The 23,849-nt window shown below is 38.5% G+C and overlaps 1 protein-coding gene across 1 annotated transcript; it reads left to right on the top strand.

The window, feature by feature from the left end:
* The first annotated feature begins 6,660 nt into the window (after positions 1-6,660).
* On the top strand, positions 6,661-9,650 carry LOC104700748 (DEAD-box ATP-dependent RNA helicase 22). The gene is made up of 8 exons (XM_010416311.3): positions 6,661-7,178; positions 7,290-7,580; positions 7,672-7,785; positions 7,868-8,340; positions 8,537-8,837; positions 8,924-9,076; positions 9,188-9,239; positions 9,320-9,650. Exons 1-8 carry the CDS (start codon positions 6,858-6,860, stop codon positions 9,367-9,369), a joined length of 1,755 nt encoding a protein of 584 aa, XP_010414613.2. The 5' UTR covers positions 6,661-6,857; the 3' UTR covers positions 9,370-9,650.
* The last annotated feature ends 14,199 nt before the right edge of the window (positions 9,651-23,849 follow it).

The following is a 23,849-nucleotide window of genomic DNA, read 5'->3' on the forward strand; positions in this document are numbered from 1 at the left end:
TCTTAACCAACCCTAGAATTAGACAAAAGTAAAACAATCGACAACACAAAAAAGTTAACCTGTCAGACAACCGTGCGACCATCCCCGGAGAGGAAGACCTAACCGGGTGTCGAAACGTCAACAGCGCAGAGAAACCCGAAGGAGACACAGCCATCGTCAGACACACTCAAGTCACCACGGAGAGGAAGACCTAACCGGGTGGCGGCGAATCGTCTACAACACCGAGAATCCCGAAGGAGACACTGCCGTCAATCAAACTCAAGTCGCGCGGCTATATGTCATCATCCAGGGGCATCAAATGATCACTAGCGATATATAAACAACAAAACTTATCCCTCACGTTGTCGATGTGGGACAAAGAGACGAATCAAACCTTTTTTATAAACAGAGCCTAAAAGCGTATTGTCAAAAAACAAACAAGAAAAACAGAGCTTAAAACGTTGTCGTTTCATTACTCGATGAACTAATTGCACAACACGTCATCTTTCCTTACTTAGTGAACTAATGAAACACCTTGAAGTTGGTCATCGCCTTGTTTCTCTGAGTATTTGCATCTCCACCTGCAAAACGTGTTATGCTGAAGAAAACCCCCTTAAGCTCTTCTCTCACTGCACCTTGTCTTTCAAACGGAATTTGGTTCTCTGATGACACATCCACCTTTAAAACAAACATCTCTAACAGATTGCAACTTAAGAACAGTGACCTGACCTGACCTGACCTGCATGTTTCACGACAACAACTCTCTCAGTCACTGTCCTATCAATTGTTCGAGTTGATAACACTGCAGCTATAAGATTGTGTCCAAGTCCAACACCGCTTGATAGTCATACTTCCCCCCGTTATAGCTATCTTGTCCACAAACGAATCCCGAAACATGTCCCTATGCTTTGTATGATGAAATCATTAGCTGGAGCTTTTAGAGAGTGTGGACATGTGGTTGGTGCTTTTAGAGAGTTGTGTATGATGGAGAAACAGGAAGATCACGGGGTTATTGTTTTGTATGCTACTCTTCCAAAGCAGAAATGGATGCTGCACTTGAATCGCTTGACGGATTTGAGCTGGAGGGTCGAGAGATTCGAGTGAACCTGGCTCAAGGCAAGAAATTTTGATACCATACAACAACATTGTGGAATCATTTTGAGTTTTATACATTAGAGTTATGTTAAAACAAAGCTAACTAGCTCAAATTCAAGAAATTTTTATGCTTGAAAGTGTTGGTTATAACTAGTGTCTAGTCAGTACTAATCCAATCTGTGAGGAAATCTCAGAGCCACAAAGCATAAATTTAACTTATCTGTCTTAGTCAGAAAATATAACATTTGAATGAATCAAAGCATTGATTTTGTTCCTTCTCTGGATTACAAGAAACGTCAAGAAGATCTCCTAGAGACTTGTCTGCAGACATATATAAGAATCACAAAGAGGCTCGTAAATTGTACCCCAAAAGCTCCTTTACCAACCACTAGTGGTGCCAACCAAACTAGCTTCACTGAATGAATTTGCTCATTACATTCATTTGAAAGTTTCGTCCTTTGTCAGGGTACGTAGGTCTTCATAGTTTAAGCTTAAAAACTTGAGTCTCATAACTCTCTCCATTCAAGTAAGCAAACCGTCCTTACAAAACCATTGCTATACCAAAGTGATGCCTTTGATGAGAATCAGACGCATGAATGTTCTGAGTGGTCTTAATTCTTAACAACCCTAGAATTAGACAAAAGTAAAACAATCGACAACACTCTAATCCAACAAATTTAAGGGACAAATTGAGAACACAAAAAAAATAACCTGTCAGACAACCGTGCGACCATCCCCGGAGAGGAAGACCTAACCGGGTGGCGAATCGAGAATCCCGAAGGAGACACTGCCGTCAATCAAACTCAAGTCGCGCGGCTATATGTCATCATCCAGATGACCATCAATGATCTCTAGCGATATATAAACAACAAAACTTATCCCTCACGTTGTCGATGTGGGACAAAGAGACGAATCAAACCTTTTTTAAAAACATTAACTTGGATTATCAGTTTACCATCATATCTTATTATAAATATATTAGAGTGCTACTTCATTTTTTTTAGTAATTCATATATTGTCATAAATATGGTTTTTAGTAATATAAATTTTCATAAATATGTGAAAATTCCTCTAATAAGTTTTATTAATAAAATATTAACTTTTTACCACCATTGGCTTTATATATTATAAACCATAACACACCTTATTCAAAGTTCTTCTCCAAACCGTGTAGATTAGGATGAGAATAAAATATAAGACAAATTATCAAACTTATTTTTAAAACATTGGGAAAATACGTCTATTCTATACTAAATCACCAAGAGGGTATGAACATGAAGACATGAGGTTGATGCAAAAGTTGGAAGAAAACAAAATAAAATAAAGAGAGCTTGATGGATGACTTCCATTATTTCTCCTCTCACTTTTTAGCCCTGACCTTAATAACCTTACAAATGCCCTCAATGATCTATAATTTTTCTAGAATCATTCATGTTTCTCTCCATTAATTGTTCATCAACCTCTAGCTGTTCCATGCTCGACCGTAACCATCTCCATCACCAACTATTCACACTTAGTAAGGACTCTTTGCCAAGGAGGTACCAGAGCGGAGCCAATATGATGTACTATTTCGTGCTCAACAGATATTGGTAAAGATTGAATCAATAATTAACCACGGGGACCAACCCAAAAAAATCAATTATTTTATCGAGAAACCATGACACAAACTATAATGGTGAAAAAATAGTAGTCCAGACCACTATTCTAGTAAGCCAATGTCAATACCTCGTTCTTCTTGTGGTTCGAACACCAAGAAAAATTGAATATATGATAGTTAAAACACAGAACTAAAAAGCCAATGTCATTTGTATAAGAAACATACCAATTCATTTTGACTCATGATCAATTTACAGGCCTCGCCCATAAATATATGAATGAACAACGTTAACCATCAGAGTATTAAGAAGGATAATGATACATGGAATCAAAGCCTCAAACTGTAAACTGCAACTACTCAAATTAAAGTGTCAATCATTGATAAGACAAGACTGCAACTCATTAAATACTTACAACTCATGAAACCTGCAAGTCAACATCCATCTTCATTATCCACAATATAATGGAAAGAATGTAATGCTTCATATTTTCAAACAAATTAACCTTGCAGCTTAGATATTCAAACCTAAATTTCTCATTAGCTGGAGCGTTTAGAGAGTTGCGGAGATGTGGTTGGGGCTAGAGTTGTGTATGGGGGTTATGGCTTTGTTCTGAGACAACCCTAGAATTAGACAAAAGTAAAACAATCGACAACACAACACAAAAAAGTTAACCTGTCAGACAACCGTGAGACAAGGCCCAGAAAGGAAGACCTAACCGGGTGGCGAAACGTCAACAGCGCAGAGAATCCCGAAGGAGACACAGCCGTCGTCAGTCAGACTCTAAGTCACCCCTAACAGCACCGAGAATCCCGTAGGAGACCCAGCCGTCAACCAGACTCAAGTCACACAGCTATATGTCAACCAGACTCAAGTGACCATCAATGATCTCTAGCGATATATAAACAACAAAACTTATCCCTCATGTTGTCGATGTGGGACAAAGAAACGAATCAAACCTTTTTTTATAAATAGATAGGGGTGTCAATCGTGCTATTCCAGCCCGGCCCGAAACCCGTAAAGCCCGCATATATTTGAGTTCGGTCCGGCCCGGTCCGAAATATTTCCGAGCCTATATTTCAAAGCCCGAGTCCGGCCCTAACAAGACTACAGGGTTTTACGGGCTTTTGTGGGCTTATCTTACAGATCAAAAATTCAAACTTATAAGGTGATGTTCGTTTGGTGAATGAGACGCAGTATCTGGACGCAGATGCATATTATTGTTCATTTAGTGACAATTAAGAAATGAACTGGATTAGGTATTTGGATGAGTTTTGAAAACTCATCTAAAAAAAGCTGAACTTCTGAATGAATTTTTTTGGAGAGTTTGGATGAGGTAACCTCATCCATAATTGGTAAAAGTCACAAAATATCCCTATTTTAATTAAATAATTATAAAATATTTTTTTTTCTCAATACTAATATATAGACAACCCTAAAATCTCAACTCTTCACCGAGCAACCCGCAAAATCATGTTTTCTCACTAAAACCGCAAATTACATTTTCCTGCAAAAACCGCAAAATCATGTTTTTCCGCTAAAAACGCAAAATCTCGTTTTTCTTCCAAAACCCCAAATCTCGTTTTTCCGCTAAAATCACAAAATCTCGTTTTCCCGCAAAAACCGCAAAATTACGTTTTCATGCCAAAATCGCAAAATCACGTTTTCCCGCCAAAAACGCAAAATTTCGTTTCCCCGCCATAAACATAAAGTCTTATTTTCTCGCCAAAACCATAAAATCTCGTTTTCTCGCCAAAACCGTAAAATCTCGTTTTCTCCAAAACCGCAAAAACTCGTTTTATCGCCAAAACAGTAAAATCTCATTTTTCCTCCAAAACCGCAAAATCTAGTTTTCTCGCCAAAACCGCGAAATCTCGTTTTTCCTCCAAAACCGCAAAAACTTGTTTTCCTGCCAAAACCGCAAAAACTCGTTTTCCCGCCAAAACTACAAAATCTCGTTTCCAACTAAAACCGCAAAATCTCGTTTTCTGCCAAAAGTCGCAAAATTACATTTTTCTGCCAAAACCGCAAAATCTCGTTTTTTCCGCGAAACTCGCAAAATCACATTTTGCCGCCAAAAATGCAAAATCTCGTTTTTTTTACTGAAAACGCAAAATCTCATTTTAAAATGTATATTTAAAATTAATATGAAAATAAGCTAAAAACATCAATAAATTAAAACCACTAAAACATCTTCAACATAAATAAAAGGGTTTTTTGGTCTTTTATATATATTGTGCTTACATTAGAAGAGCAAAAGGCCCGGGGCTAGGGTGAGCTGGGGGGACGCTGTATCCAGATAAAGATATCAAATTACAAAACAAACATAATTGCATCCAAATACAAGTTATGGATGGATGAACCAATAACACAAACGAACATCATCTAGATATTGCGTCCAGATACTGCATCTTGATGCTATATCCAGATATTATGTTAGTTCACCAAACGAACAGAGCCTAAGTCTTGAAAAGCAATGTTTAAAGGTGCGCTATAAAACAAATCAATCAAAATTTTAATAGTTCATTGATATTCACTAAACTAACTTAATTTAAAAGAAAAAGTTAAAAACTAAATAAGTTTTTTATACTTTAACCAAATAAATTAATATATAATTCATATAAAATATCACAAATTAAAATTTTAAAAGTATGAAGTAAAGTTATTAAGTAAATATGAAAACTAGAATTAGAGTTTTAAACTTTATTTACAATAAATCATTAATCAAATATTGCAATCAAATAAATATATTAAAAAACTGTACAAATATATTTGTTTAAGGGCTTTTTCGGACTAGTTCGAGCCCGGTCGGGGTAAGCCCAAAAAACCCTATAGCTCGAACGGGCTAAGTCCGAAAGGCCCGATTTTTTCTAGACATATATATTTAAGTCCGAGCCCGGTATTTTTCAGGGTCGGACCGGGCTAGCCCGTGGGCTTTGGCCCTAATTGACATGCCTATAAACAGAGCCTAAAAACGTATCGTCAAAAAAAAAAAAAAAACAGAGCTTTAAACGTTGTCGTTTCATTACTCCAAGAACTAATTGCACAACATGTCGTCGTTTCCTTGCTTAGAGAACTAGTTAATGACTAAGGTGTTGACTGGTTCTCTCGCTACCCCAGGCAAACGCTGTGTTTGCGGGTGGTAGCGGTTGCTAGCGATTGGAACCAATCACACAAACCGCTTGCAATCGCTCCTAATCGCTCCCAATCGCTCTAAACCACTGGATTCCAAAAGCTGCTTTCCGCAAGCGTTTGCAGTTGCGGGCGACTGCGGTTGGATTTTTTTTTTTTTTTTTTTTTTTTGTAAAAAAACTTAAAAGAAATCAATGATAATGAATTTTTTTTTTGTTATATTTTCTATCTAACTATTTTACTCATTAAGGATGAGAGAAAATGAAGTATTGCAGAGATTATAAAATAAACAATTAAAAGAAAATAATATTCCAATTAACAATAACCCGGAAAACTTGATGTAAATTTAATGGCACATCGCACATAAGTTCAAAAAAATCTAAATAAATATAATATTTCATCAGAAATTTAAGAAAATAAGATTATTTGTGAAAAATATTAAAACAAATCAATAGTGACTCTTCTCAACTCTCACTTGACCATTCCTACCGATGCAACTACTAACCCATGATCTAAGAGAAAAGAGAAAAGATCTACGATATAAAACATATGTTTTGTCATTTATCAAATTACTTGATTAAATTTTTGGTGAAAAGCCAAATGCATAAAGGAATAAGTATTTCAATATGATTTTTTGAATAATTATTATTTTAATAAATTTTAATTATAAATCAAGTTTAATAAAATTTTTTATGTTTTTAAACATTTATATATTAAATATCACATTTATTATATTCCAACCGCTATTGCACTCGCTGGTCAACCAGTCGTAAACCTCCTGCAAACGCACCAATTTTAAACCACTAAATCAGTCATTTAAAACGCTTAAAACCGCAATCACCCGCTTCCGCAATCTCCCACAACTGCAACCGCAACCGCAGCATTTGAACCAGCCCCTAAATGACTAATGAGTAATGAAGGGACTGGAACAGAGGTTTCTTCTCTGAATCTCATTTTGCTTAAACCCTAAAACCCTTTTGGATTAGGTTTCTTCTCCAATCTTATCCGCCGTGATAAAATCTGATTGCCTTTTTTCATGAATTTTTGATTAGTCCGATGATTCTCTCACGCTCTGTCTCCGTGCTTCATTTATACGGAGTCTCTTCTTCAGCACCGTCGAAGCTCTTATCCCAAAAGTTCAAAGTCTCGTTTGCTCTCGCTTATGGTTCATCTGTATCTTCCCGTTTAAGCTCTCTGAATCGATCTGATGGGAAATGGGTTCGTGGGTTTGCTTCTACCACCGAAGCACAAGTAGAGAAAAAGGGTAATGATACGTTCTTCGCTGACCAAACCGTTTCTTGGAAGTCTCTTGGGTTATCTGATAAGGTCTCTGTAGCTCTTCAAGATTCTGGGTTCGGTAGACCATCTCTTACTCAGGTAAAGTTTTCAAATTTTAGTGAAATCCCAAAAGGGAACTTGGAGAATCACTTGCTGATTGTTAATTTTGCTGTGTTCTCTAAAGTTCTGAAATGTGTTTTTATCTGCTAGGCTGTTTGCATACCGTCGATATTGTCAGGGAAAGATGTTATTGTTGCAGCAGAAACTGGTAGTGGTAAAACACATGGATACCTTGCTCCAATAATTGATCGGTTAACAAACAACGTTCTTGATTCCGAGAATAATACGAATGGAGAGGAAAGGCCGTTTCCGCTTAAGAATCTCTCTCTTATTCTGTGTCCAAATGTCATGTTGTGTGAACAAGTGGTTCGGATGGTTAATGGTCTTATTGGTGAGGATGGTAATCCACTTCTCAGAGTTGAAGCTGTTTGCGGGTCTCAGGTAACCATTTCCTTAATTGATGTGAATGTGAGCTCTGTTACTTTGTTACTGTTTATATATAGCTGAATATGGAAGTTGTATTTTGCTGCAGGGTTGGCCAGATAGACTGGCTGATATAATTGTTTCGACACCTGCTGCTCTTCTGAATAATATTGAGCCGAAAAGAAATAGGCGTCTGGAGTTTCTTCGATCTGTCAAATATGTGGTATGGTTTATTTGGTTGGTGTTGTATTTGTAAGCAATTTTGGAATTATAGATCTCGTTTTGAATATTTGGATTACTTGCAGGTCTTTGATGAAGCTGATATGCTTCTATGTGGAAGCTTCCAGAATCAGATTATCCGTTTGATAAATATGTTGCGTTTTGATGAGAAACAAGTGTCTCGTTTGGTTACATCCAATATTGGAAAACCAATGGAGATTAATGCCGTGGTACCCCAAATTGATCTAGAGAGTGTGGATGATGCTGAATTCGATGAGGGGTCTATTTCTGAGGAAGAGGATGAAGAAGAGGAAGAGGAAGAGGAAGCAGAGTATCTTGATGATACAGCACAGATGCTTAGTGTTGAAGGTGAAGCTGGATCAGATACCAAAAAGGGTTGGAGAAGAGTCAGAAAGATCTATAGCCGTAGCAAGCAGTATATCTTCATTGCAGCCACACTTCCAGTTAATGGGAAGAAGACTGCTGGAGGTATTTTGAAACATATGTTTCAAGATGCCGTTTGGGTTAGCGGAAACTTTCTTCACCGAAACAGTCCAAGGTGAAAAGTTCTCACTTTTATCTTCGTTGTACAACTGTGCATCACTCACCCCTTTCAATGGTTGACTAAGTCACATAAGATGTATTATAATAGGAAATGATTATTAGCTGTTGGTTAGAAGCCATTGTTTTGATGTTCATAAGAAATTTGCAATCTGCTCAAACTAAGATTTTATTATTGTCTTCCTATGTTGCAGACTAAAGCAAAAATGGGTTGAAGTCACAATAGACTCACAGGTTGATGCTCTTATAGAGGCTGTAAGAAACAACAACAACACTGAGAGGACGATGGTGTTTGCAAACACGGTCGAAGCAGTTGAAGCAGTGGCTGATATATTGGAGAAAGCTAGTATCCAGTGTTATCGTTATCACAAAAACCACAAGCTTGACGAACGTGCTAATATACTAGCTGACTTCAGAGAAACTGGCGGTGTCTTTGTTTGCACTGATGCAGCTGCCCGTGGAGTTGATGTTCCTAACGTCTCACACGTTATTCAGGTTGCTTTTCGAATTCTAACTAACACCATTTTCAGAGTATTCAGCTCTCTAAAACCAGAATGAAAATTCTTTGGGGTTGGTTGCAGGCGGATTTTGCTAGTTCTGCAGTTGATTTCCTTCACAGGATAGGTCGAACAGCTAGAGCTGGGCAATATGGAACAGTGACCAGTCTATACACTGAGGCTAACCGTGATTTAGTAGAAGCAATCCGTGAAGCAGTGAAGATGGGTCAGCCAGTGGTATAGATTCTATCAAACTCCCATGATCTTAATTCAGTTTTATTATCGCCCTTAGTAGTTTTCTCTGAATACCTTGTGATGATTTATTCTTGTGTTATATTAAATGTCCAGGAAACTGCATTCAGCAGGAAAAGAGGGTTTAGGAACAAGGTTAAGAAGAGAGGTAAATAAACTTAAGAATCCATAGATGCAATAATACAATGAGAAAGATAGTGAGAAGCTAACTGTGTTTTAATGTTTCAGCTTTTCTGAAAGCTGGAGAAGCAGAGGAGCCTCAAGCTGTGAGATTTTAAAACGTTCTCTTTTTTTTTTTTTGTTTCTTCTCTCTCAATTTCCATAGGCGTTGTTGTATATAAAAGTACTGCAGATCACTCTATATGTTATTGTTGGGTTTTGACTTGGTCTTGGTTGTTTTGTTTCAGTTTGAATAAACTCCTAGTCTGGAGTAGTTAGTCGTGGTCCTAGTATTTATTAGCTCTCTTAGTTTGTTTCAGTAAGTTTCGTTTTAGCTCGTTGTAGTTTTGGCTATTTAAAGCCTGCAATCTCTATCAATAAAATATCGAAGCATTCAGCTTTTGTTTGAGTTTTATATGAGACTGACAAATTTGGTATCAGAGCTATAAATTGAGAGTGAGAGAAACACAAGTAAGAGGGTGAGTGAGATGGCTGAATCAAGTAGCTTTGCAGTTTGCACAGCCAAGCATTCCTAGGTTTGATGGAGATTACGATCATTGGAGTCTTCTCATGGAAAACTTGTTTAAATCAAAAGAGTATTGGGGTGTGGTGAGAGATGGGTTTATTGAGCCAACAAGTGAAGAAACGCTGTCCGACGCTGAGAATAAGACACTTGGTGAAGCGAAATTGAAAGATCTCAAAGCAAAGAACTATTTGTTCAGTGCAATCGATAAAACTGTTCTCAAAACGATTACACTGAAAGATACTTCTAAGCAACTCACGGGTGCAGCGTGCTCAATTAGAGACCTTGAGAAGGAATTTTGAGCTGTTGGAGATGAAGACCGGAGAATACTTTGCCAGAGTTATGGTGGTGGTGGAGATGAAGGAATCAATCGATCTCTATCAATGTGTGAAGAAGTAATCGTCACATATTACTTTGCCAGAGTTATGGTGGTGGCCATAGGTATGAAGCAAGGCACCCACCAATACTGTACCCGTATCGCAAAAGGCTCAAGGCCCAAAATTGATCCAACATGTGAGGAAGGACCTAGAAGGCATGAGGTGTCTTGGGTTGACTGAATGGATCAGGTTAAGACTGCCAGCCTGGTACTGTTCACCATGGTCAAGAATAAAGTAACCTTAGTTGAGGTAATGAGTCATTAGTGTGAGCTGGCGTGTCCATTGCATTGGGTCACAACGACTATTAGGGAGAATAAGACAAGAGTAGTATAAAGTAGGAGGTGAGGAGGGATGAGAGGGACTATCTCGATTCTGGATCATTTTTGTAAGGGGGGGGGAGGGGGAGAGAATCCGTAAGTTCTCTCAAATTTGTATTCCAATATCTCATTAATAAAACAGTATTCTTCAGTTCAATCTATTCTTCGCAAGTTTGTGTCTCTAATACTTATCAATTTGGTATCATAGCAGTCAATCTTGGGAGTTCCCACAAGACATGCCATCAAAGAAAATGGAGGAGCTAGAGAAATCAGCCGAGCACCTTCAATGCGATGTTCAAGAAATCGCTGACCCCGAAACCAAAGTCAAAGAAATGAGGAAACAAATGGAGAAGGTAGACGTCATGGAGAAGCAGATGGGAAACTTGGACGCTTTGGAGATCATTCAGAAGCGTCTGTTTGGGGAGGAGCATCATTCTTGGGTAACAGAGGGAGACACACAACCTTCCGATGTTAACGCCAACACGATCGACGTGGTACACCGTGATATGCTCAAATCTAACCCTGACCTACTCTCTCAAATTAAGAGATCAATTGTGTTATTTAGGGATCATATCCACAAGGACTCTAGATCACACAATAGATTTAATAATCTTTTAATTATGCTAAACCAAAATTGTAATTTAAATAGCAATACAAAAACAGAAAATAAAAGAGTTGTAAATTCAGAAGGATTAAACGCTAGGCCTAGGGAAATTCTCAGGAAATCATGGAAAATCAGATCAATTAATTAAACAAGCAAGATTCAATAATTAAGCACCGTTCTTGAAATCTAAACACATTTGTAAAATAAATCAGTTTTCACTGCAAATATTATCTAAGTTTTAAAACCCGAAAATCTAAATCTCTTTGCAAAATTCAAGTTAAAAACCAGCAATAAAATCAAGTTTAGATAAGTTCACAAAATCACTAATTCAAATCTCTTTGCAAAAAGTAATTTTGCTCACCAAAGGTTTTTGTCAGAAAAATCAATTATATTCTCATATCAATCAATAATCCTAAGATCTAAATCCAGATGACTAATCAAAGATCTAGCATTAAGAACAACCTATGATGAAGAACAAGAAATATAATGAATCCAAACAATTAATCAATCTAACAATCCATGAAATCCCTAATGAGAAACCCTAAACCTATTAAGCAGATCTACTCAGACATAATTGTAAGAACACAAATCATGAATAAAATAGATAGCATTAAGGGATTAAAGAAGAAGAAAAGGAGTTATGAATCTTCTTTGGAAGGAGTCTTGATTCTTCTCTCCAAAAGCTCTCTAAAAATCTCTTAGGGACTTCTCTCAAAAGTTGCAGGGAAAAATAAAGCTTAGGTCTAAACAATAACCCAAAAATCCTATTTATATTCCTAAAAACGTCCAGGGACTAATGATGAAAATATAGAAAACTTTGGGGCAGCTTTGTAAATCTTCAATACTTGTGAGAAAACTTCTAATTCTTCTACTGGATGATGCATCGATCGACACCATCACTTGCACCGATCGATGCTGACTTCTGAATTCGCCTCTCAACTTCGTAGCTCAGCCTCAATGCTTGATTAAGCTCCAAATCTTCCTATTTAGCTCCATTAAGGTCCCATCTATGCTAAATCCTATAAAGACTCAAAAGACTCTAAAAATACCAAAAAAACTCTATAAATAAGACTTATATCATGGCTAAAAACACCTAAAAACCATGATATATCAATTCCCCCAGACTTAGCCTTTGCTTGCCCTCAAGCAAAACATAAACTTAGCCCTGTGAAAGAGGTTTGCAAAACGCAGGAACTCATTTTCTTTTTAAAGTATTGCCATGATCATCCAAACAATAATCCATATGCTTAGCAGATAAATCCAAATCAAACCACCATGTACTTCTCCGTTGACTTTCATAACATCCCAAATTCAAACCAAATTCCACTACTTCCTCCATTAAGCCTTCATCGGTGGATCTCATCAATTTGATCAATGTCAAGAACCTTCTAGACTCATTCCCGTACAATACCATAACAAGCAAGATATAATTTTAACAACATGTAGTACTCTTTCTCTCCCCCAGACTTATTCTATTTAATCTTCATTAGAGCTTTGCTTTGTTTTTTTTATCTTCTTCTTTTTTTTTTATCTTTTTTTTTTCAAAGTTGTAGGCGAATAATGGAGTCATCGATAATTTACCTACCCCTCGTTTCCAAGCTTTGTGTGATCATTTGACTCAAGAGTAGAATAATGAGGTCACAAATAATTTACCTACCTCTCTAAACTGATCAAAATCATCTCATCTTTTATTCTCTCTTTTTTTTAACAAAGCTCTCAGGAAAAATATTTCAAACTTTAATAAGGGAGAGGAGTACCATTTTATCTTTTCTGAAATCTTACTTGTCAGGTATGAACAAGGAATCAAGCTATATGAACATCAATCTCCTTGATGAGGTAAAAAGAAAAGCGCAGAAATTACCTCAAGCTTTTATGGATTATGTTGGAAATTCGAATGTCACTGGTTTACTGGTCAGCCATTGGATTTTTCATTAGTCGGATTCTGGATTCAGTCTGCAGCATTAATCAACCAAGGCAGTACACTAAAAAGAAAAATCATAGTTCCCAACAAAATGTTGACTCAATAAAACCATTTTTTTAAAACCCTCAAAAACAAAAACGTAGTTAGTAACTGCCTCCTCCAAACTTAAACAACACTGTCCCTAGTGTTATCAAGTAAGAGATTGGCGAAATAAAAATAAACAAAAACGAATAAGTATTGAAATTTTGAACAAAATCATGTTACCAATCCGGATGTTCTGTGTCGATCGATGCTGATGGTGTGTCGGTCGATGCACTCTGCAGATGCAGAGAGTTCGAACATTACTCCTGAGTTAGCTGCGATTAATTTGTGTTTTTCTCATTCCGTGGATGTTAGCACTGCTAAGAATCACTCAAACACAAGATTAAACGCAACATGATAGATAGAAGTTCATAATTCAATACAAATTCAAACTGACTCAAAGCAAGAATAAAAATGACTCAAAGTGGAAAAAAAACCTATGAGTGGGTTGCCTCCCACTAAGCTCTTGTTTTCAGTCATTAGCTTGACTGTGTCGGATCTCAGGCATCCGGTGGATCGGAACATGGCAATGAATGCTTCCGAGAGAATGTCCTCTTCATCCAAGGGGGTGTGTAGGCAGTAGGTGCATGAGACTTGCCAAGTATATGAGAAACATGACCAGGGCGGGACTTAGGGACGGTTGGCTTTCTTTTAAGTCTTGCAAAATAATCAACAGAAGAAACAAACGCTCTACGATAATCTCGTGGCTTGGTTAACTACAAAACAGTTTTTGCACCTTTGAAATTCTTATTGATGAATGGAGAAAGTTTAGGCGAAGGAGATGCATACCTTGGCTTTACCTGTGGATTATGGACTTCAGAATGATGAGATTTCAGCTTTACAACCGGTGTAGGACTTGCAGCTAAGGAATCAACTCGAGAATCTTCGGTTTTTCGTGGAGGTGTGTCGATCGATGCAACAGCTGCATCGATCGATGCTATGTCGGCAACTTGTGTCTCTTCAACAATTCTGCAACTTTCCTCAGTTATCCGTGTTTCCATTACAAAACATCATCCACCAGCAACTTGTCATGGATCAGAACTTCATCATGGTCTCTAGTACTGATTAGATGATCTCCACTCCAATCTTCAAGCTTAACAGCTTGCTTGCTCACTTTCTCAGCAGTCTCCAACTCTTTGACATACCCATTAGTAATGTCTCCATGAAGCTCTATGATCGGATCATCATCAGATTCAATTTCCACAGAAAATGTCTGACCATCAATAGTGGGAACCCTTCTCAGCTTGTCCATCTCAAAGTTCATAACCAAATCTTCTACATTCAGAGCTATGTGTCCCTTTTTCACATCTATGATGGCACCAGCTGTAGCCAAGAATGAGCGTCCTAAGATAAGTGGATCATTAGGCTCTTTGTCATACTTCAACACCACAAATTCAGTGGGAATCATGCAATCTCCAATCTTAATTGGAATATCCTCTAAGACACCTTCAGGAATCCTTCTGGATCAATCAGCTAAGATAAGAGATATCATAGTTGGCTTGAAATCTGTCATCCCAAGTCTCACAGCAACATAATGTGGCATCAGGTTAATACTAGAGTCAAGATCACAAAGTGAGTGAGCAAACCTTCCTGTAGAGATAGAGCAATCAAGTACAAAGCTTCTAGGATCTGGTAACTTCTCAGCAGTCCTGCACTGAATTATTGCACTCACTTCCTTAGAAACAACCACTTGTTGCTTCTTTTCTTTCTTTCTCTGTGGAGGCTGCTTCAACAGAATTGAGCTGACATCCTTTGTTAGCAAAGCTCCTTCCTCAGGACTCAAACCATTGGTGACCATCCACTTCACATACCGCTTAATCCCAGGAGAAAACTTGACAGCATCAATCAAAGGCATCTCAATCATTACCTTGTCCATCATAGCTTTGCATCTAGCTTCTTCAATCTCCTGTTTGGACCTCCTAGGCTTAGGAAAAGGAACCTTAGGCTTATAAGCTTGCTCTGAAGCAGGTGGAACTTTAGAGACACCGGAGCTGGTCGTGGGGTGTGTCGATCGACAATGGTGATGCATCGATCGATTCTAGATGGTAGTTGCATCGATCGATGCTGGTGTTTATCGGTCGATGCTGGTTCTACTTTCGTCGTATCATGGTTTTCTCCTTCATTCACCAGAATTGCATTGCAAGCATGCCTTGGATCCATCTCCGTTCTTCGAGAAAGAAGTTCTTCTTGTCTTTTAACAGACCCAGCAGTCTGAATTACTTGATTTTCCAGATTCTTGACATGAGTGTTTAATGCATCAAACTTCCCAGTCAGCTCAGTGTAAACATAATCAATCTTTCCATTGAAGTCTACTGTTAACTTCTATTGACCTTGAAGAATCTGCTCAATCATTGATTCCATCTTGCTCTCCGAATTGGGTGGAGGGAGGGGTTGGTAAGAAGAAGATCCATAGGTCCTAGTGAAGTTGCTGTTTGGATTTCCTGAGAATGAATTCTTCTGACCAAATATCTGATTTTGATACCCAGCTCCATATACATAGTTGACATCTTCTGTAATTTCTGGCTTTGGCTCAAAAGTCTCAACATCTTCAGCAAAATGGACAGACTTCTTTCCCACAAGAAGATTGTGCACTGTATCCAACTTAGCATTCACCGCAGTAAACTGATTTGAACCATTGCCTTCATGTGCTCTTCTCCGCTCTAAGTCTGCATTCTTGGTACTGTTGCTTGATGCTAACCTCTCTATCAACTTTTCAGCCTCATCTCGGTACCTTGTCTTGAAGTTCCCATCACTAGCAGCATCCAAAGCCATCTGATACCTCCAGTCAATACCACTGAAGAAGATGCTAATCAACTGCACTTCTGAGAACTCATGATGCGGACAGTCTCTCTGGTATGCTTTGAATCTCACCCAAGCAGCTTTGTAAGATTAAGCAGGTCCTTGTCTAAAGGTGGAGAGCTTAATCCTCAGCTCATCAGACATCGCATCATCGTAGAAGTATTTCAAGAATGCCACCTTGATGTCATGCTAGGTTGTCAGAGATCCCGGTTTGAGTTGTCTTAGCCAATGAGAAGCTTCCCCAACAAGAGAGTAGGGGAAGAGCTTGCAATAGAGATAGTCCTCTGTGACCCCATTAGCCTTGATGCTTGTGACTCTATCCTCAAAGTGTTCAATGTGGTCTAAAGGCTTCTCATGCGGCAAGTTCTGGAATGGTCTTTGGCCGACAAGAGCAAAGTAGGCAGGCTTCAACTCCAAATCATTGGCTGAAGGTTCTGCTGGTTGTTACCATCCAAATCCGCACCATTCACACCGTTTCTAGCATTGCATCGATCGACGTCAATGTTGCGTCGGTCGATGCCTTCTTGGTTGCGTCGATCGATGCCATCGTTGCGTCGCTCGACGCCACGTGCATCATCCTTAACCACAACGAGTTCTCCCTGAATAACTCGTCCTTTAGCATCAAGTTTCTGGCCTTGCTCGTTGTACACATGACCCTCTCAATCTCTTAAAACTCCAGCCTCATCAGGTCTCAATATGATTGTATTGGCCATCTTCGCTGACTTGGCTGCCTTTGTGTTATCACGCTCTAGTTGTCCTAACTCTTGGTTTGTAAGCTTAACAACTGGACCAGTAGGATTTTTTCTGGTGCTAGGCTTAGGCATGTACCTGAAACACACAAGAGAAAAGAAACAAAAGCGTGTGAGTAAAATAGAAAAATAAAAATTTAGACAAAATCAAAGACTTTAATCTAATGGTGAATCAAAAGAGTCTCCGAAAACGGCGCCAAAATTTGATATGCTCAAATTTAACCCTGAGCTACTCTCTCAAATTAAGAGATCAGTTGTAGTACTTAGGGATCGTATCCACAAGCACTATAAATCACACAATAGATTTAATATTCTTTTACTTATACTAAACCAAAATTGTAATTTAAATAGCAATACAAAAACAGAAAATAAAAGAGATGTAAATTCAGAAGGATTAAACGCTAGGCCTAGGGAAATTTTCAGGAAATCATGGAAAATCAGATCAATTAATTAAACAAGCAGGATTCAATAATTAAGCATCGTTCTTGAACTCTAAACACAATTGTAAAATAAATCAGTTCTCACTGCAAATATTATCTAAGTTTTAAAACTCAAAAATCCAAATCTCTTTTCAAAATTCAAGTTAAAAACCAGCAATAAAATCAAGTTTAGAGAAGTTCACAAATCACTAATTCAAATCTCTTTGCAAAAAGTAATTTTGCTCACCAAAGGTTTTTGTCAGGAAAATCAATTATATTCTCATCTCAATCAATAATCCTAAGATCTAAATCCAGATGACTAATCAAAGATCTAGCATTAGGAACAACCTATGGTGAAGAACAAGAAATATAATGAATCTAAACAATTAATCAATTTAACAATCCATGAAATTCCTAATGAGAAACCCTAAACCTAACAAGCAGATCTACTCAGACATAATTGTAAAAACACAAATCATGAAATAAATAGATAGCATTAAGAGATTAAAGAAGAAGAAAAGGAGTTCTGAATCTTCTCTAGAAGGAGTCTTGATTCCTCTCTCCAAAAGCTCTCTAAAAATCTCTCAGGGATTTCTCTCAAAAGTTGCAGGGAAAAATAAAGCTTAGGTCTAAACAATGACCCAAAAATCCTATTTATATTCCTAAAAACGTCCAGAGACTAATGATGCAAATACTGAAAACTTTGGGGCAGCTTTGTAAATCTTCAAAACTTGTGAGAAAACTTCCAATTCTTCTGCTGGATGATGCATCGATCGACACCATCACTTGCATCCAGATGCTGACTTCTGAATTCGCCTCGCAACTTCGTAGCTCAGCCTCAATGCTTGATTAAGCTCCAAATCTTCCTTTTTAGCTCCATTAAGCTCCCATCCATGCTAAATCCTATAAAGACTCAAAAGACTCTAAAAATACCAAAAAGACTATATAAATAAGACTTATATCATGGCTAAAAATACCTAAAAACCATGATATATCACACCCCCTTTTCACACCCAGTATGACACCGACACCCGCTCTGCAGGAAGTGAAGAGTGATGTACCAGACAAAGGGGAACCTTTGACAAGGAAGATCGAGATTCCGCTATTTGATGGAAAAAACGAGGAGGTTTGGGTACAACGTGTGGAGCAATATTTCGAATGAAGGAGCTTTCGGAAGACGAGAAACTCTGAGCTGTTCGTATGTGTTTCGACGGCAAAGCTCTCACATGGTACCGTTGGGAGCGCGATCGAACCCCGTTCTCAAGCTAGGAACAGATGAAGGAAAGGGTGTTGGATGATTTCTTGGTGACCCATGACTTGACGGCGCGAGAGAGACTGCTCCTGCTACGCCAGAATGACACCACGGACAATATTGCAAAGATTTCATTGCTCTAGCTATAAACGCTTCGAAGGTTTCAGAAAAAGTGCTGCAATTGGCTATTATGGTGGGGTTAAAGCCAAAGATCAGGGCAGGAGTAAAAATGTTTGAGCCCAGGAGTTTAAAGAAAAGGGTGAGTCTGTCCAAGAAGGTCGAGGATTGGTCCGGCGAGTCCTCACCAGAGACTTCGTCGGAAAACAGAGGAGGGACACTAACAAGGTCGGAGGAGAAAAAATGACATCGCGTGGAGGTCAACACTCGAGTAGCAGTCAACAGTCGTATGGAAGGGTAATCTCGGCTGTTCACAAGTCTAGAAACCCACTTGACAAACAAACGACGTTGTCTCGTCCAGCTGGGAGCTCTAAACCTAGTCAACCCAAATCCAATGACGGTCGATGTTTCCCATACCGGCGATTGACAGACACGGAGGCGAATGAAAGAAGGGCGAAAAGACTCTGCTTCAGGTGCGATGAACGTTTCCATGCGGGTCATCGAATTACAGGTTATGGTAGTAAGCGAGGAGGTGGGAGATGCAGAATGTTTCTACGATGTCGAGGAGGAGACCTTTGATGCGGTGACGGGAGAAGTAACAAAGTGCGCCATTCTCTCTTTGGGTTCGGCGGCAGGAAGCTCCTCGCCTCGCACCATGAAGCTACGAGGACTGATTCAGAAGGAGGAAGTGACCATCTTGATCGATAGCAGAGCTTCTCACAATTTTCTCTCAAGTCGATTGGTCCAATAGTTGAGTGTCAGCTTGCAAAGGACTCAAGAGTATGGAATCCGAATGGAGACATGTATTATCGTTCATGGAATAGGGGTCTGTCAGGGAGTAGTGCTAGAAATACCGGGTTATACCTTGATTATGAGTCTCTTACCGTTGGAGTTAGGAGGGGTAGACGTAATCTTAGGAATGTAGTGGTTGGAAATGTTAGGAGACACACAAGTAAACTGGAAGGAGCAAGTAATGTCATACAGGGAAAAGGGGAAACCGGTCACTCTACAAGGAGATCGTAGTTTGTCCAACAATGCCATATCTCTTAAAGCATTGTGGAGGATCCTTAAGCAGGAAGGTGAAGGATTGCTAGTGGAGTACTTAGGTCTACAGAAGGAAGGGAACGAGACCCTCACATGCCCAGAGGAGTTTAGCCATCTCTTAGGGGAATTTGGAGTGGTGTTCGAGGAGCCAAAAAGACTGCCTCCATTAAGCTGAAACCAGACGCAGAACCAGTTAACGTGCGCCCTTTTAGATACCCTCATGCCCAAAACGAAGAGATAGAGAAGCTGATCTCCAACATGTTGTCAGCGGGGATCATCAGAGATAGTGGTAGCCCTTTCTCCAGACTGGTTGTCCTGGTGAAGAAGAAGGACGAAAGCTAGAGGTTTTGTGTCAATTATCGTGCTCTCAACAAAGCCACAATGCAGATAGTTACCCCATCCCATTGATAGACCAACTCCTGGATGAAATTCAGGGGGCTCAGATCTTTTCCAAGTTGGACCTGAGATCAGGATATCATCAGATACTGGTAAAGATAGAGGATGTGCACAAAACCGCGTTCCGCTCTCACGACGGGCACTACGAGTTCCTGGTTATGCCCTTCGGGCTAACAAACGCCCCTGCAACATTCTACAGTCACTCGTTGACAGGCCGACAGCGACTCAAATCGGATTACGAGAGAGAACTAATGGCCATTGTGTTTGCTATCCAGAAGTGGAGACATTATTTGTTGGGGAGGAAGTTCATAGTACGAACGGATCAAAAGAGCCTTAAGTTTTTACTAGAACAGAGGGAGATTAACATGGACTATCAACGATGGCTCACCAAACTGCTGGGGTTTGACTTTGACATTCAGTACAAGCCGAGGTTGGAAAACAAAGCAGCTGATGCCTTGTCTCGCAAAGAGGTGGTACCAACATTGTTTACTCTTTCGGTACCTACATCAATTCAGTTGGAAAAAATCTGTTATAAGGTTGACAAAGACGAGGAGCTACAAGTGATCATTCGAGACCTCGTGAAAGATAACAAGTCTCATCCAGATTTCTCACTGGTGAATGGACGAATGTTGGGACAAGGGAAGTTGGTCATTCCAAGGAGGTCTGCAGTCATCGGGTTGATCTTGAAGGAGTTTCTCGGAACACGAAGTCTTGACCGTATCTTGGCTCATTTTGGTTTTGACTAGGTCATTCTTCTTCTTCTTACTTTTTAGGTTTTCTTATTGGTTTTAGTCTCTTGCACATTGGCCATTCTTTGACTTGTTGATATTTCTTCTGACTTCTTTCGGTCGTTCCTTTTTATTTTCTCTTCTCCTTCTTTATGAGTTCTTTTCGGGTCTTCTTCGTCAAATTTTTATTTTGAGATTTTACCCTTAGCAAGGGTCACTACACATACTTCCCAATGATCACCCGACATGTCGACTATACTCACATTCTCTATAGGAGCATTTCCCAACCATTTTTCTTTCCAAAAGCGGACCATGCGCCCATCATTAATCACCCAGGCCAATCCCATGATCACCATTTCCCGTAAACCCATCCCTACACTCCTCCACGTAGATGACCATCGACCCTTGACAACCAGCCAAGAGGGATCCTGTACACGACCCACTTTATATTTATGTCTCAACACCTTAGCCCAAAGACTATCTCAAAATTGGCTCTATTGAGCTAATCCTTTTAAAATTATTAACCAAAAAAAATTATCAAAATATTAGTAAATGCAAAATACCAAACCTTAGAAAACTTCTTAGGTATGTTGGACAAAAAAAACAAAAAAAAGAAAATAAATAAGATGGTCCAGGTTGCAGAACGGTGAGGGATTGGACCATAGTTTTAGGTATGTTGCACTGGTTTTATTAGATAGTTTGTTTCATTATCCTTTTAAGTTGTCTTTGTTTGGATTGCTCATTTCATATTAATATTAACCTGAGTTAAAAAAAAAGAGATAAAAAATTGTGGTATGTAAGCATTGAAAATAAAAGAAATGAGATGTTTTTTTTGATGAAATGTGTAATTTATTGATCATCTAAATACTTAAGTAATATATTAAAAAAATTGTTAATAATTTTATCAATAAGTAATATAAAATAAATGATTTTTTTCCTTTTCTCTCCGGTGAGTTTGCCCTAGCCATCACCCAATGATCAAATCTCCGTTTGCCCTCTCCGGTGACCGACCTCCTCGCCGTAGTTGTGAGAGGGCTCCCGTTGCTTTGTAGTTCATTTGTTCGTTTGTTTTTTGCTTCCATTTGTGACTCGGCTAGACCTGGTGGATCGATGGTGTGGTTAGTGTGCTTAGCGAATGAGACGGTCTTCACGGTGAGGCTTGCTCGATAGTCTTTGGAGCGTTGTTCGTCCTCCCACGGCGGTTTTAGATGAAGACTCTTTTGCCTTTGTCAGATCCTGTGTTGTCCTAGTCTCTTAGGTGATGCTTCTTGTTTCTGTGGCCATGGGTTTTTGTTGTCTCCTGTTTGAGTAAGCTGACTTTCCCGTCTTCCTCCTGTACCGTTTAGCTAGGGTTAGGTGTTTAGTGTCGTTTGCATTCTTGTTGAACCTTCGTTTGAGGCACCTTTTTAGAGGATGGTCTGATTAGTGATTGTGTTGAGGAAGTGGTTAGAGCAGTCATCTATGGGAGGGTTTCTGATTACAAGTAAAGTTGATGATGCCGGATCTTAGATCAATGGTTGGCTTGAAGAATAATTTCCATTGGGATTTGCTTGTTTGTGTCTCAGATTTTGTTGCTCGTCTTATGCCTATCTTCATTTTTAAGCCGCATATATGGAATGGTTTGTCAGCTCAAGCCATTGCCTTTTCTCCTATTCCTTGTCTCCTTGTGTCAGCCTGTGGTTCCTTTTATTCTCGGCTCCTTTCTTAGCAGAAGTTTAGTTTTTATTTTTTGGTTGGTAGTCTTCAAAGCTTACAAAATTTCTTATCCTTGGTGTTCATGGTTTGTGTTAACTTCGTGAAGTTTTGCCTTGCTCCTTCATGATGTGTTTAGATATTATTGCTTTTCGAAGGATTCTATTTAGACGTAATGAGACGCATCAGTCGTCGTCGTCGCATCTGGGAGTGTGTTTGAGTCTCTATGAACTTGTATGAGTTCTTTTTGCTTGTCGGATTATGATGTCCTTGGTTCTTGAGAGATTGACTCTCATTGTGATAGGAAGAGGTAGTTGTTATGCCGTGGGCATCCGTGATAAATCACATGCCCAGATGTTTGAGAAGAAAAAGTTTCTCTATTATTTTGGTTCTTCCATTTTTTAGGTAATTGCCTAGTTATTTCTGCTTATAGGGTAAGGAGTTATCCTCTTTCGATTTGGTTGTTTGTATTTCTTGTCCAATTTACTTTGTCTCTCTTTGTTAGGGCTTAGTTTCCGGGGAATTTTCTTTTTCCTCTGACGTTTGTCTCTGGGGACTTCTAGTTGTCCGTCGGCTTAAGTTTCCCTCATATGGGCGTTTGTAATCCTACTTTGATTCAAAAACAAGTTTTAATAAAATTCAAGATGACCAAAAAAAATAAATTAATATAAATTAAGTAAATATAAATAACATATTGCCTTCACATTGGTCTAACCATCAAATTGTGGTCTTTTCTTACATCTGGCTGCATGATGGTACATGGTTGATGTTCCATAATCTTTTCCAACCATAAGTATTCCAGCATAATATTACATTTTATCTTTTTTGTTCTGCACATTGAGCCTATTAATTTTCAATGCTGAGTCGGGCCAACCCTTGGGTTTTGGCTCTAATTTACATGTCTATTGACTATTGGCAACTCACTAAACATTAGTTAGGTGTTAAAAGAATCATCATCTGAAAATACACTTTTTTGAAATACTTTTTTGTTGTCAACTATTGGACTACAACAAGTCAACCCATTAGCCAAATCCGTACATTCGTAAGAAGCAGAAGTCAATCCTTGATATGATGGGATCTTCTACAATTGGACTTACTATTGGTCACTGCGCTAAGGTCACTTCACAAAATACTTTTCCTTTATATATGCTATGTTATGATTACATCATTTTATTAAAATGATTTACTAGAAAAAATTATTTTACAAACAAAACAGATTTTGTTTTTCTTTTTTCATTAATTCTCAAATAAATATATAAATATTTAATTTAAGAAAGGCAATACTAACAAATAGCACATCATCTCTAAAGTTTCAAAAATTGCACTATATTCCAAAATTAAATTTTCAGAAATTAAATCTGAAACTTTAAATACTTAAGCTTAGTCACTAAAAATTATACCTAACTGTAAAAATTTTAACCAAAACACAAAAAAAAAATAATTAAAATATTTTTATTGTTTCAGTTAGTACTTTTTTTGAAAGTTTGTGGTGTGTGTGTTATAATTGTCCATAAAATTTGTGTTATTCGTGTAACGCCCCGACCACCACCTCTGAGTGGGGCCCCATGTCAATCCAAGTC

This window comes from Camelina sativa, chromosome 7 (genome assembly GCF_030686135.1).
Source record: "Camelina sativa cultivar CO46 ecotype springtype chromosome 7, ASM3068613v1".
NCBI classification, from domain to species: domain Eukaryota; kingdom Viridiplantae; phylum Streptophyta; class Magnoliopsida; order Brassicales; family Brassicaceae; genus Camelina; species Camelina sativa.